The 14,272-nt window shown below is 40.0% G+C and overlaps 2 protein-coding genes across 2 annotated transcripts in view; one reads left to right on the top strand and one right to left on the bottom strand.

Moving 5' to 3' along the window:
• LOC125241970 (protein FAM50 homolog) overlaps nucleotides 1-14,272 on the bottom strand; it is a 170,074-nt gene that overhangs the window by 92,984 nt on the left and 62,818 nt on the right. The window lies entirely within an intron of this gene.
• The window catches only part of LOC125241969 (beta-1,4-glucuronyltransferase 1), a 111,754-nt gene that overhangs the window by 60,316 nt on the left and 37,166 nt on the right, over nucleotides 1-14,272 (top strand). The window contains exon 2 of the mRNA XM_048150688.1: nucleotides 2,330-3,094. Within this exon, the coding sequence (XP_048006645.1) occupies nucleotides 2,514-3,094 (581 nt within the window). The 5' untranslated portion in view covers nucleotides 2,330-2,513. The remainder of the gene's footprint in view (nucleotides 1-2,329; nucleotides 3,095-14,272) is intronic.

Genomic DNA, 14,272 nt, shown 5'->3' on the forward strand with positions numbered 1-14,272 from the left:
GTGACAAAGTAAAGGCGGAAGGTCCGAACACGGACCGCATTGACCGTACGTCGAATAACATGGAAAATTTCTATGCCGTGTTAAAGTCACGCAAACATTCAGTACCTACGGCGCACTCGTACCTATTTGGGACAGGAAACGCAGGGCTCCAGTTGAGAGACCTCCCTTTTAACTACCATAGTATAATAAAGAATATATCGTACAGTATGACTACTCCCGCTCCCCGTAGAAAGTGCCGCCCACCCCCTCTCGGTTGGCACAGTTACCGCCTGTCAAAAACGCGAACAGTCGACCTCATATTTCACTCATTCAAGCATAGTACGCGTTCACCTACACGAGCTTAGACTGTGTGCTAGGAACGCGCCTCTTTCATGTATTTGATCGCTAGTGTCCGAGTTGTGCTTTTACTTAGGGCCATACTTACGCTGCTGTATTTTACGTTTATGTTTCGGGATCAAAACGTTTCCAAAAACGGGTAGACAGAGCTCATGAACCTGCTCAAGTTTTAGTGCCATTTTCTATGGCAAGGAGTTGAAAGAAAACGAAATTGTGATGATCACAAATCACAACACAACTGAATCTATATCGTAAGTCGGCTTCTATGACCTTCCTGAGTGTGTTAGTGGTGAAATTCGTCACCACACAGGGAACCAAAACGTCAAACCTAAAAATATACGTCTTCATAAATATTGACCTGTTAATGAAATTCTACCAGCAATAGTTACTTTTGTGTGTTGTTTGCTGCCACTTGGTCTACAAGGACATTATTAACATTATCAATTCATAACTACGAAATAAGTAACTAGTTGAGTAGTAAACGTTCGCTTAAGTAATTGAAATGTTACTTTTCCTTTGAAACTGTTATTACGAACTACGATGTTTGTTAAAAAAAACCTAGTTAAGTTACTTATTGCAGAGAATAAGACCCGTTCCAGTAAACACCAGTATGTAAACAGTTTAAAAAAATGTTTCCTGGTTTAATAATGTCATCGGTTGCATCTTGCAACGTGCAGTTATTAGGGTTGAACAACGCGACATCGCTTTGCGTGCATAGATAATTATCATTACTTGCATTTTGTCAACCCTAATATAAGGTATACTATACCTATCCCTACATTACGAGTACAGAGGGACAACACGATTCGTTCCTGAATCGCTGTTAACCTTTTCTTTTGCAGGTTTCTTTTTCTGTACGTTAGTACTATTTATTCTGTATAGTAAAGCTGCCTGTCTAGCCGAAGTGACAATCATTGACGCTAACGTGGCGATCGAAACGCAGTCCACCTCTGTCGTGCCACTACAGAATAGGCTTGTGTCGTTCACGAACTATGAACTGTTAGGAATAAAATCCCATCAATGACCGAAATGAACTGAATCTTTCCGTGCTCTGAGAATCGGTATTTGCTCATTTAGTTCAGTATAGGATCGGCGAGCGCGAGCGGTTTGGATCGAGAACGAATGTGCGACTGCGCCGACCGAGAGCGAGAGCTACTTAGCAGAGCAACAAAAAAAAGTCAAGTTTTCATATTAAACTTCGGTTACTTACAACCTTTCGGCCCGAAATGTTACTATCTGTGGACTATTCGTATCATTTTGACACTATTCGGTCCCATTCGTTCTGATCTTTCCGACCGCAGCGGTCGCTGGTCTGGCTGAACTAAATGAGCAAAAGACCTAAAAGAGCGAACTAGTTCGTGGGAGCGATTGAACGAGATCGGAGCGCTCCGATCAACGAACGAAACGGCACAAGCCTACTACAGAAGACCGAAAGGGGGAGGTAGCTACGAAACGCTTACGAAGCATACGCGATTATGACGCTGGCTAGGAACTCAGGTTGGCAACTTGGCTTGCTGCTAGACACATTACAGTAGCTCACCGACTCGATAACCATCTGAGTAACGAGGTTCCGGCGATAAACGCTCTTCAATACATTTGCAACTGTTTTACGAATTAAATGCGTGCGTGCCGTGTTTATTTATATTTTATACACTTTTTATCGTTCATTTTATACCCCTTAAGTATATATGTATTTTTCTTTTATAAAACTAAACTTATTAACAATGAATATTATTAGGAGCAAAACCATGTAGGTATATAATGTTATCTAATCTACGCTCCTGATAAAACAATACAGGGAACATTTCAAATGTGTAGGCCTGTAACTCCTGTCGTTACGTACATGCAAAGTACTTAACTCTTAAAGTGTAATTGTTTCCCGGTACACTTCCCTGTGATACCAATGCACGATGAATAAGAAATTGCATTCGATAAATGATGAAAGCCAAGAACAGTGTCGCATTTGTTTACCAAGTTGTGTCAATTGTTTCAGACGTGGCTCCCGACTGCGCCCGCCCGCCGCGCGCCCCCGCCAGCGCCTGTACATAATAATCTGTGGATTCTGTGATGCTGACACGAACAGAGCCCTACAGGAAACTGCGTCCTAGAGGGCGACGGAGGACGTTGCCGTCTTCTAAGTAACATAGTTCCTAAGTGTAAAGTGTAACGTTGTCAAAATGATGGGCAACCGGAGAAACTTAGTGTTTAGAGTGAGCATCGTGATAAACATCGCGGTGCTGCTGTACGCGGCCATGCACCTTTCTGGCACTACGAGCAACGGAATAGACTGGGTGCCGGTCAACGTGGACGGGCAGGAACCCGCGAGGAACGCCGAGTTGCGGTATCTGTACGAGAGGCGAGCCGAGCCCCGCAACGAGACGGAAACCAGACCCGATGCGCTTCTCAAGACATACGATGAATCCACGTCTCAAAAGACGCCGTCCACTGTTGCCACTACCAACAAAACTGCTTCTAGCACTGCATCTGTCGTAGTTCCATCGGAGTTGGAAATAACCAGCGACGGTCTCGACATAGTCGACGAGAACGCTTTATCCGAGGCTACGCTGTTGCGGCTGCGCTCTCTGCTGAACTGTAACGAGAGGGAGTTCCTGCCGGTGACCTACCAGCGCGGCGAGTTCTGGGTGCTGAAGAACTACGTGCGCGCTGATCACGGCGTCGTGCTCTGTCACGAATCCATCACCTACACCACGCACGCCGGCTACGAGTTCCTGGACAACGTCCTGCCGCTCGTAGAAAGGTAAGCGAATTCTTTTTAGTTTGATTTGCTAATGCGCTCGGCTCACATACATACATATGTACATACAATCACGCCTATTTCCCATAAAGGGGTAATAATAGGCTGAGTACATGAAACTACTCAAGTTCCAGTACCACTCTTGGCAAACAAGGGGTTGCAAGAAAACGAAAATTGTGACATTGCAGTGACAGGTTGCCAGCCTCTCGCCTACGCCACAATTTACTAACCCACATCCCATAGTCGACTTCTACGACACCGACGGGAAGAAAGGGGGTGGTGAAATTCTCGCTCGGTTCACAATCGTAGATTGTTAATTGAATCAAGTCATCGTCCACCAGTTAGACTGCTCGAGTGATAGAATTCTTTTCTTGGTTGGATTTCATAATAGACAATTAAACGTGTCGTCACTTCGCTCACGATTTATTTGGCAACGTAGGTACGCTCGCCTGCCGCCGGCATTCTGAACAATACCCTACAAGTAAAACAATACAATCTCGACGTCACTATTATAATCAGAATAAAGGCTCAGTTAAGTTCTTCGTAGTTTGTTCATAAATCATATTATAATATAAAATGAATTAGAACTTTGTGATATTAATTTGATAAGCGAGACGCCATTGAATTTTAGCGACAGTCGACTTTCATTCGTCAGTTGCCTTGACAAACCACTTATGTATGTACTTACATATACGAGTATATACACTGCAGATTGCAGCAACGACGTAACAAAAATGTAGCCTTACGTATATACATAGTAGGTAATTAGGTTCTAAAACATTAAACTCTGGATCACTCAGCATCACACAAGGGTAAATCATTATCATCAAATAATAGAATAAATACCTCAACTAAATGTGGCTATTCTCATCATTAACAATTAAAAAATAGAAGGTCTCAACTCTCATACAGCGTAAGAAAAATCCGGCAAAATCTGATCAGATACAGAGAGCCTTTGTTTTTATTACAACATTGTCCGTTATTGTGAAAAATGTTAATAGGCTAATACCTAGTCACGTTCGAGGTAAACTGATCTCAGCAATAACTATTGTTATCTTAGTATGCATCTTTTTTTACTATTTATAGTTTTATTAGACTTATATTGACGGTCAATATAAGTCTAATGAAAATAACCGTGAATCATTCAAAACTCTTATTTATAGTTTTGTCATGTACGTTTTTCCGTCACTCCGCGCTTGTTGTAATGTCAGCAGCAATAATAATTATGTTACACAAAGGATGCAGCAAAAATATCTGACCCATAAGATTGTGTCGCGTCACATATTTTTGCGAGCTTCGAAGAGTAATTTTTATTGCTGGTGACTGTACTGTCGCCGTCAGATACATGGGAGCGCCCGAATAGCACAGTAAAAAGTATACGTTTACATTAGTTTAATTAAATATGTAAACTCGTATAATAGCAATTGGACACTCGCACGATATAGTGAATTACTCTGTCCTCCTAGTTGAACTCGACACCAATAATATATGTCCTCAAACAAAGGTCAGAGGACATTCGAGCCGAGCAGTTCAGTTAGAGAGGGTGTTTATAAGGAGCATGAAAACAAAGAACCTTGCCTAGATAGATGTAAACTGTTTTCTAAATAAATTCGTCAGTTTTGGCACGCTACTCATACGGGCATTGGTAATTAAAAAAGTAAGTTGTTTGTAAACTAATTTTTTTTAACTGCCGCCATTTTGTTGCGAAACTTATTAAGTAGTAAGTATTATTAGGCGTTTGTTACACTTAAATTAATGAGGTGCCAACTGCCAAGCCTTTGAAGAAACGTCACTTTTGACCTTGACATATTCGATTCATGTCGTATATTGATCAAATTTGTATCGTTTATTAATTTGGAAAAATGCAGGATGGAGATTCTGCCTACGCTGAACCGACCCAAAAGCAGATTTTCACCCTCTTACTAAAGTTTAACACCACTCTTAGATAAAACAGGATAGTTTGTTCAAAAAGGTTAAGTTCAAGCACAATTTGTACAAGATAAGAGCTCACGGCGCGATCTGCGCGTGCGCGTAGGCAGAGCGGACGCAAGCGCGGCCGTGGCGGACATGCGGTGATACCGAAACTGGACGCTTCCGTGCCGACCAGACCACGAGCACGGTAGATTGGCCAAATATGACGTGTTTTTGCCACCCGTTTCTTTTCACTGTACGAGCCTGATACAGGCATCTTCTTGGCGATCTCACTCCATTGTAGGCCACGTCTTTGCCTTTGGCTAGTCTGTGGCGAAGAGTAAGCCCATTTATAATTTAAAAAAATGACCTTCCGTTATTGCCACCCGTTTCTTCGCACTGTATGAATCAGGCGGCTTAGCACAACTTGCGTTGTCGCGCGCGAGTCCATACCATACATCAAGCGCGACTTCTAGTATGGACTCGCGGACGAGAGTGCCAGTTATGCTAGACCACCTGGTAGGTCAAATATGACCTGCCATCTCTCAGCCGTGTGTTCGATTGTTCTTAGTATGAACTGTACAAGACTGATAGAAATGGTGACCTGCCGTCTGTTACCAATTAGCTTGACTGTTGTCTTATAAAACTTTAGGCCTAAATACTAATAAGTAAGTACTAATTAGTACGCGGTTGCTTTGACATGCGCCGAACGCGGCTCTAAAAAGGTCACGATAACTAACACGATTGGTGAGCGAACGATCCCTTGTTTCAATTTTTCCTGTTAGCTTCTGTATTTTTACGAGTAACATATAGGTAAAACATACATTAATGTTTGTAAAATATGAATAATGTGAGTGATTTTAATTTTACCCAAATTATTTTAAACATTAGGCCATGCTCGTACATTACAGTTTACAGTTGATATCGATGCTTAAAAATACGTAAAACTTACGTAATTTGTGTAGATCTATTTAAAGTCGATTATCGTTTCAAAATGAGTATGCGCATATATTCATTACAAATTAAAGATGCAGTATTAAATATGGTATGTTATAGTATGAAATGGTCTGGGACGCAATTGAATCCTATGATTACTATGATTACATGTGCGGTAAGTGCAACTATTGGTATTCTCTTCATAAAGCAGAATCTTTATGTGGTGGTCTACGGTACGTTTTGAATGGCCCACATTCAATGCTGCAACGCACACCACTCAGTCCACTCACAGATGACTACACAGACACGTATGTTGTGTGCGTGCACTATCAATAGGCATTCTAAACAGATTATAAAAAAAAGTTGCGTGAGTGCTGCATGTTATGATGATGCTTATATTGCTTATTTGTAACAGTAGTATAAAACACATTCAATGTGTGTTGGTGCCACCCATGACACCGATGTTTAAAGTGTCTAGTGTACGTGATACATTAGTTATGCTTGGTAATGTGTTTCTTTTTTATTATTTGCTAAAAGCGATTTTAATGCGGCTATGCGATTTGCATACTGGGAGTGCTGAGCGAAAATTTATGTTATTAACTATGTTGCAAATGCGATTATGATGTTTTAAAATTCAATTATAGTCGACCGTTATATCTGTGTATCCATCCTAACCTACATCATTATTTTAGGTTGAATTTCTAGGAAGAAAGTAGCTATATATTATATGATAAAGCCACTATAATACCTTCTTCTATAAACTAAAAGGTTTTTTGTTAAGATTTCTAAGTACTTACAGACTTAGTTTCCATGGGATTTTTTCAGAATCGAGAAAATAGTATACTTATTACATTTTAGCCTTTAAAATGTGGTCAGGAATAAGCTGTTACAATTAATCGGTTTTCTCGTGTTACGCTGTCTATATTAAAATATAGCGTTTTGCAGCTCCCTCTTAATGAAATTGGATATCATGTAGTTATTGTCATAAAGTAGTGTTTTCACTTGACTGTAATAGAAGTAAACATGACCCACCCAGTAATTAATAGAATTGCTTTAGCTGACTAACCTTCAACGAGAAGGCTACTTAGGTACTATTAGTACCTACGAGAAACAAAGCACAATATTTTAGACTACCTTAGACGATGCAGGTACGCAAGTTGCACAATAGTTCATGAATATTTACGAAAATTATACACAATTTTATTGACGGTACGAGAGTGAAAAGCTTAATTATATCACTATGGTATACAATAGGTACTTTTTATATGAGTCATCATCTTAATCATCCTCTGGTGTTTCGGGTGTCCATGAGCGGCAGAGATCGCTTACTATCAGGCGACCTGTCTGCTCGTTTGCCTCCTATCCCATAAAAAAAACATTAGATAACTATTCCTTTTCGGTATGCCTTAACCCCGACCTACACCTTCTATGGTAGTCCGTGGGTCCCACTCGGTAACCATTTTGGCCCACCTTTCAGGATGCATGAGGCAGACGTGTCCAATCCAACCAAGTTCCACTTAAGCTTAGCGGTCTTGCCACCTACATTTACTACTCGAGTTCTGGAGTATCTATCAGACCGAAAAGGAGATGGTGCGACGACCTGGCAAATTTTATCCGAACTGGTGGGGAAATGCGAGTGATAGAGGGTCGAGTGGAGGAAGAGAGGAGAAACCTTTGCCCAGCAGTGGGACACTGACGGCCCAGCCACGACTTTGGTCTAAGCGCGGCAGCGGTGAGCGGCAGCCATAGGTACGTGCGAATGAAAAGTCCCATCGCTGTGTCTCGCTCCAATGTATGGCCGCCGCTCACCGCTGTCGCGCTTAGACCTATGTCGTGGCTGAGCCGTAATGCAAGCTATTAAAAAAACTAATCCAAGCTTTTGTAAGCTTTGTACAGCTTGTTCTTAAAGCGTATTATAGTGTCAGATTTAGATCGTACACTTAACAAATACAGCTGTGAATACAAAGTGTCAAAAATATGTATGCTCACCTTAATGTACAGACTACAGGCAATAAAGTTTTGTATGTATATTTTTGGCACTGTTTGTATCCACACCTGTGTTGTTGACTGTACTATTTCGTGAAATCTTGTAAATCTATTTGTATTTTGTACCTATTTGAATACAGCCAAAAAATATTTTAAAAAAGCTGTTCTTCACTATTTACAATTGAATATCATTTCACCTTGGCAAAGTATCTAAAACGAAGATAACCTTCAATACTACTATAACATTATTATTACTTGTGTAAACTTCGTCAAAGAAAATTATGTAAACTATTAGCACGCCTAACGAAGACATTTAACTGTCCGTCGGCGGAAATAATTCGTGTATAGGTGAATTTTGGCATAGTTGTAGGGAATGGTGTTCTAATCCACATACTCAAAGTACTGATGGGTAGGGGAGGAGCTAACGGGTGGAGGGGGGTGTAAAGGTCCCTTTTTTTAGTTTTTCGCGAATAACTCTTAAACTGTGGCACATAGCAAGAAATGTTCTGAAACACAAGTAATCTTCATAAAATTCTCTACAAAAAAGTCTTATACACTTTTTATCTGGGACCAATCGTTCATGAGATATAGAAGGGAAAAGATGGACAATAAAGGAATAAACTCATTTGTTTATGAACAATACGTTTATTCTTATAGAGACGCGGTAGCGTGTCAAGCCAGGTTCAAGTAACAAAAGTAGCAAGCAGCACCGTGTGTAATATTACACGAACCGTTTGGAGCCACATTTGACCCCCTTCTAACTCAAAAACTATTTCACATAAACGTGTTATAATGCAACGTAAAAAGAAACCAACGCGCGTAGTAAAAGTATGAGCTATAAGCGCTCCTCAATAAGCCCGGTACTAGCAGCCCGCCTTAGTGCGTTTTCACATTATCCGATCCGATATCGGATGTCGGAAGGATTTCAAAGGCAAAAATCCAAGACGGCGCCTTAAATGTACGGGATATCGGTCCTACTTCCGATATCGGATCGGTGTCTGTCACTAAAATACCGGTTGAAAACGGTGAATTGCCTATTATTTTCAGTGACAATTTTCTGAATTCGAACGCCGTGAGACTCAAAAATCGGCCCCCTGGTCGCGCCCCATCCTTGTGGGGCGGTCTTACGTCGAAGTTTTGAGGACGACTGGGATGAGCGAGCGCCGGCCGCGCGGTGGCTTATAAAGGGCTGCGCGCGCGCGCGGGGTAAGTGCGTTTTCACATTATCCGATCCGATATCGGAAGTAGGACCGATATCCCGTACATTTAAGGCGCCGTCTTGGATTTTTGCCTTTGAAATCCTTCCGACATCCGATATCGGATCGGATAATGTGAAAACGCACTAAGGCGGGCTGCTAGTACCGGGCTTATTGAGGAGCGCTTATAAGCTCATACTTTTACTACGCGCGTTGGTTTCTTTTTACGTTGCATTATAACACGTTTATGTGAAATAGTTTTTGAGTTAGAAAGGGGTCAAATGTGGCTCCAAACGGTTCGTATAATTAACACACGGTGCTGCTTGCTACTTTTGTTACTTGAACCTGACTTGACACGCTACCGCGTCTCTATAAGAATAAACGTATTGTTCATAAACAAATGAGTTTATTCCTTTATTGTCCATCTTTTCCCTTCCATATCTCATGAACGATTGGTCCCAGATAAAAAGTGTATAAGACTTTTTTGTAGAGAATTTTATGAAGATTACTTGTGTTTCAGAACATTTTTTGCTATGTGCCACAGTTTAAGAGTTATTCGCGAAAAACTAAAAAAAGGGACCTTTACACCCCCTCCACCCGTTAGCTCCTCCCCTACCCATCAGTACTTTGAGTATGTGGATATGAACACCATTCCCTACAATTGTGCCAAAATTCGCCTATACACGAATTATTTCCCGCGAGATAGGCTTCATTGAGTGTGCTATATCTAGCAAACCGGTACAGCCAAGGAAAAGTGAAAAGGTATAGGGAGTGGCCGGCCGTCGACAAATTAAGACAGATGACTCTCACAAATGTCCACTGGCCTTGTTTGTGTAAATATAAACGAGAGGAATAAAAGGGTACGGTTTCTACTGTTACAAACTATGCTATTATAGCACCACAAAACAATATTTTGATAGAAGGAACGAATATTTGTATAGGGGCCGAGCGTGTCATATTTTGTACCGACGTTGTTGCTTAACCTATCTATGATAGGAAACACATATGTCTCTGGCCCTTGAGTGTTCATAATTTTTTCCCCTCACTAGCTCGGAAACACGTGTTTTGTCCTTTAATACCAGCGGGTAAAAACGCATTTTATCCACTAGTGGGTAAAGTAATTTGACCTTGAATAAAGTCAAATTAACTGCTTTAAAATTTTACTTCTCGTGTGTTAAAAAACTCGCAAGCTCAGGATTCTATTCTCGAACCACTCGCTTCGCTCGTGATTCAACTATAGAGTCCTTTTACTTGCTCGTTTTTCAATTCCACACTCGGCGTTAAAATACAACTTTGCCCCCTTGTATAACAAATAACTATTGTTTTGTTGTAATTACTAATTAAATATCACTGGACGGAAATCCTAGACGTTTTGAATGTGTTCGATTAGCACACTAAGCAGAGATGCGTTTGCTTATGCACGGTGCTCGTGAGCATTGCGAGAGATTTTAACAACATATTTCTGATCCCATTTTGAGACTAAAATGTCATATAAGTAGGTATATACTTTTCTGGATTTCGCCTAGTTTCAGAGTTGTTACGAATTTGAAAAAAAAATCTTATATTTACTCAATACAAAAGGCTTTTTTTAACGGCGTTGAAGCCATTATGGAGAAAAGTCTCACTATCCTCATTGATAGATGTCAATAACAAAAAATAAAACCGCCTTCAAAAATAAGCGCGTTACAAAACACGGAGAAACTAAAAAGCCAAAAATAATAAACCTTTCAATTCAGATTTCTTATCGTATTGCAATAAGCTAAACATCCAAATTAGAAACAAATCAATTATTTTTGTAGTCGGTACCAGACCTGTTCGTCGCCTTGCTATTGCCTGTTTGCCCCACCCAACCATACACAGGCTGGTACCGACTCCAAAAATAATTGATTTGTTTATAATTTGGATGTTTAGCTTATTGCAATACGATAAGAAATCTGAATTGAAAGGTTTATTATTTTTGGCTTTTTAGTTTCTCCGTGTTTTGTAACGCGCTTATTTTTGAAGGCGGTTTTATTTTTTGTTAAAAAGTTTATTTATTTGTCGATTTTTAGTGGTTCCTAGTGATATTATATGTATCAGTCCGAATACATGTACAGTAGTGAAAGAATTATCCTTAAACTCCTAACCATTGAGGAGTTGACCTTCCATCATCAGCTCAGCCACATAAAATTATTACCATCAGACGTAAATACTGGTGTACCTTTGAAAAATAGACTAAAAACATTACATGTGCCTATAACATTTGAAGAGTTCCCTCGATTTCTCCAGGATCCCATCATCAGACCCTGACTTGGTGCCAATGGGACCATCTCGGGGTTATACCGGTTCGATCAAAAAAAAAATTTTGAAAATCGATCCACGATTCTCGGAGATATCGAATAACATACATACAAAAAAAAAATAAAAAAAATAAAAAAAAAAAAACATTCAGTCGAATTGAGAACCTCCTCCTTTTTTGAAGTCGGTTAAAAAGTGCGATATAAACCTTTTAAAAATGAGGATTTTAGATGAAAAAACCGTTAAAACTCATTTTAAGTGCCAGTTTTATGAAAAAAAAAATTTTTAATGTGAAAATACATTCAAAAATAACAATTTTTTTTTTGTCGAAATTTTTTCACCTGTGATTACAAAATAATCTTTCTTTTAGCCTTAGAAATGCGTGGTTAAAATCTCTCGCAATGCTCACGACACGAGCACCATGTATATTAAATATGTGTCACCGTGTAAAGCACCCATTACGTTTATCGAAATGAATTCAAATAAGTTTTCTGATAAATTAACATTTGGGGAAAATCGATTATGCGAAGTCTGTTATGTGAAAATCGTTTCGGACAATTAAAGTTATGCCAAATAGAGGGAACCCATCAAATGACATTTCACACATAAATATGTAAGCTAATATATACTCTGTCAACCAAGTCTGTCAGTAAATAAGAACAAAGAAAACTATAAATGCATCCTTTTCTTTAGGGTGCTAAAGAAACGGATACCTATAGTTTTCTTACTTCTTATTTACTGACAGACTTGTTTGACAGAATATAATTTCTACTTATCTATATGAACCATAGTTCTATTCATAATAGGTATTCTCTGGAAAGTGGCATGTCGCAATCTGCAGGTAACACAAAATGCTAGCAGCAGCAGTGTCCTCGTCATCAGATTGTTTTGTGCAATGCGTCTGCGCAAAGTGCACTTTCACTGTTTCCATCGGATACGGCATTAAATTCATTATCACTGATTTCGCTTCTACGGAATAGTGGAATACTAGATAATGAAATAAATAAATATTGGGGACACCTTACACAGGTCAACTTAGCCTCAAACTAAGCAACGCTTGTACAGTCACCATCAGATATATCTGAGCGGCCGGGGCGTGCAAAAATATCTGAACACGCCTTATCGCCTTGACAATAGAGGTGTGTTCAGATATTTGTGAGCACCTTGACCGCTCCAATATTTCTGATGGCGACTGTACTATGGGTGCTAAGCGACGACATACATACTTAGATAGATAAATGCACTTATATACATAGAACACATCCACGACTCAGGAACAAATATCTATGCTCATCACATAAATAAATTCCCTTACCGGGATTCGAACCCAGGACCGTGGCTCAGCAGGCCAGGTCACTACCGTACTCCTAAGTCGCAAACTAGCAGTACAGCAAAATTGAACATTTTCCTGTTGAGTCAGTTACCGATTAAGGAAAAAATATAATTCAATGAGGAACTTATTAAAATGGAAGCAGCTAACAAGCTGTGGGTTATTTCACCACACCACAGTGACATTGACACTTGACACTGACAATCTGTGCCTATTTCAGGGTTTATAAGTACCTTAGGACAGTTAGGACCACCAGACAGTCGGCAATGTGGCATCGCTTCACGTTTAGTATTCCAAAAATACGCACTAAGCGTTTCGATTCAACATTTATTTTGCGAACCGCCAAGGAGTGAAATGCCCTGCCCGAGTCTGTGTTTCCACATGAGTACAATCAAATACAGCAAAATTGAACATTTTCCTGTTGAGTCAGTTACCGATTAAGGAAAAAATATAATTCAATGAGGAACTTATTAAAATGGAAGCAGCTAACAAGCTGTGGGTTATTTCACCACACCACAGTGACATTGACACTTGACACTGGCAATCTGTGCCTATTTCAGGGTTTATAAGTACCTTAGGACAGTTAGGACCACCAGACAGTCGGCAATGTGGCATCGCTTCACGTTTAGTATTCCAAAAATACGCACTAAGCGTTTCGATTCAACATTTATTTTGCGAACCGCCAAGGAGTGAAATGCCCTGCCTGAGTCTGTGTTTCCACATGAGTACAATCCAGGTCTCTTTAAAGCAAAAGTAAATAGGTATCTCATAGGTAAGCGTGCTCCACCGTAGACCGCATCATCACTTACCATCAGGTGTGATCGTGGTCAAACGTCTACCTATTTACCTATACTAAAAAAAAAGTTTTTCTTTTGCATATCCATTGTTGAACGGCGAAGTGTCACTGTCGAGCGACAAGTGTCACTATTGTGAATTTGGCCACTTATTTATAGACTACTAGCTTTCGCCCGCGGCTTCGCTCGCGTTAGAAAGAGACAAAAAGTAGCCTATGGCACTCTCCATCCCTTCAAATATCTCCACTTAAAAAATCACGTCAATTCGTCGCTCCGTTTTGCCGTGAAGGACGGACAAACAAACAGACACACACACTTTCCCATTTTTATAAATGGGAAAGTGTGTGTCTGTTTGTTTGTCCGGCTGGCTGGCTGGCTTTGTTTATTAAGCTGAGTTTACACCAGCAAGTTATTGCTTCAAGTTTTGAGACGGGTAAGAGTGAGTGGCAAATATCTGCACCTCTTTCTTGCATATACCTCTATTTCAAAACTTGCAGCAATAACTTGCTGGTGTAAACTCGGCTTTAGTATGGATTGTACGTGATATTGTAGGACAAGGAAATCTCTCGGAAATTCCACTATAACTCTAGATATTATATATGCAATAAAAACACGATGTAGATTTGATACTTATCATAATCATAAGTCTAGTTCTCATGCCGCTAATCGTAATCTTAGTAACAGTAACATCGAATGCAAGTAGAACAAAAATGACATAAAAAGGCAGATCTTGATTGCAGTAAAATATATG

The sequence above is a fragment of the Leguminivora glycinivorella genome, chromosome Z (assembly GCF_023078275.1).
Source record: "Leguminivora glycinivorella isolate SPB_JAAS2020 chromosome Z, LegGlyc_1.1, whole genome shotgun sequence".
In the NCBI taxonomy this organism is placed as follows: Eukaryota; Metazoa; Arthropoda; class Insecta; order Lepidoptera; family Tortricidae; genus Leguminivora; species Leguminivora glycinivorella.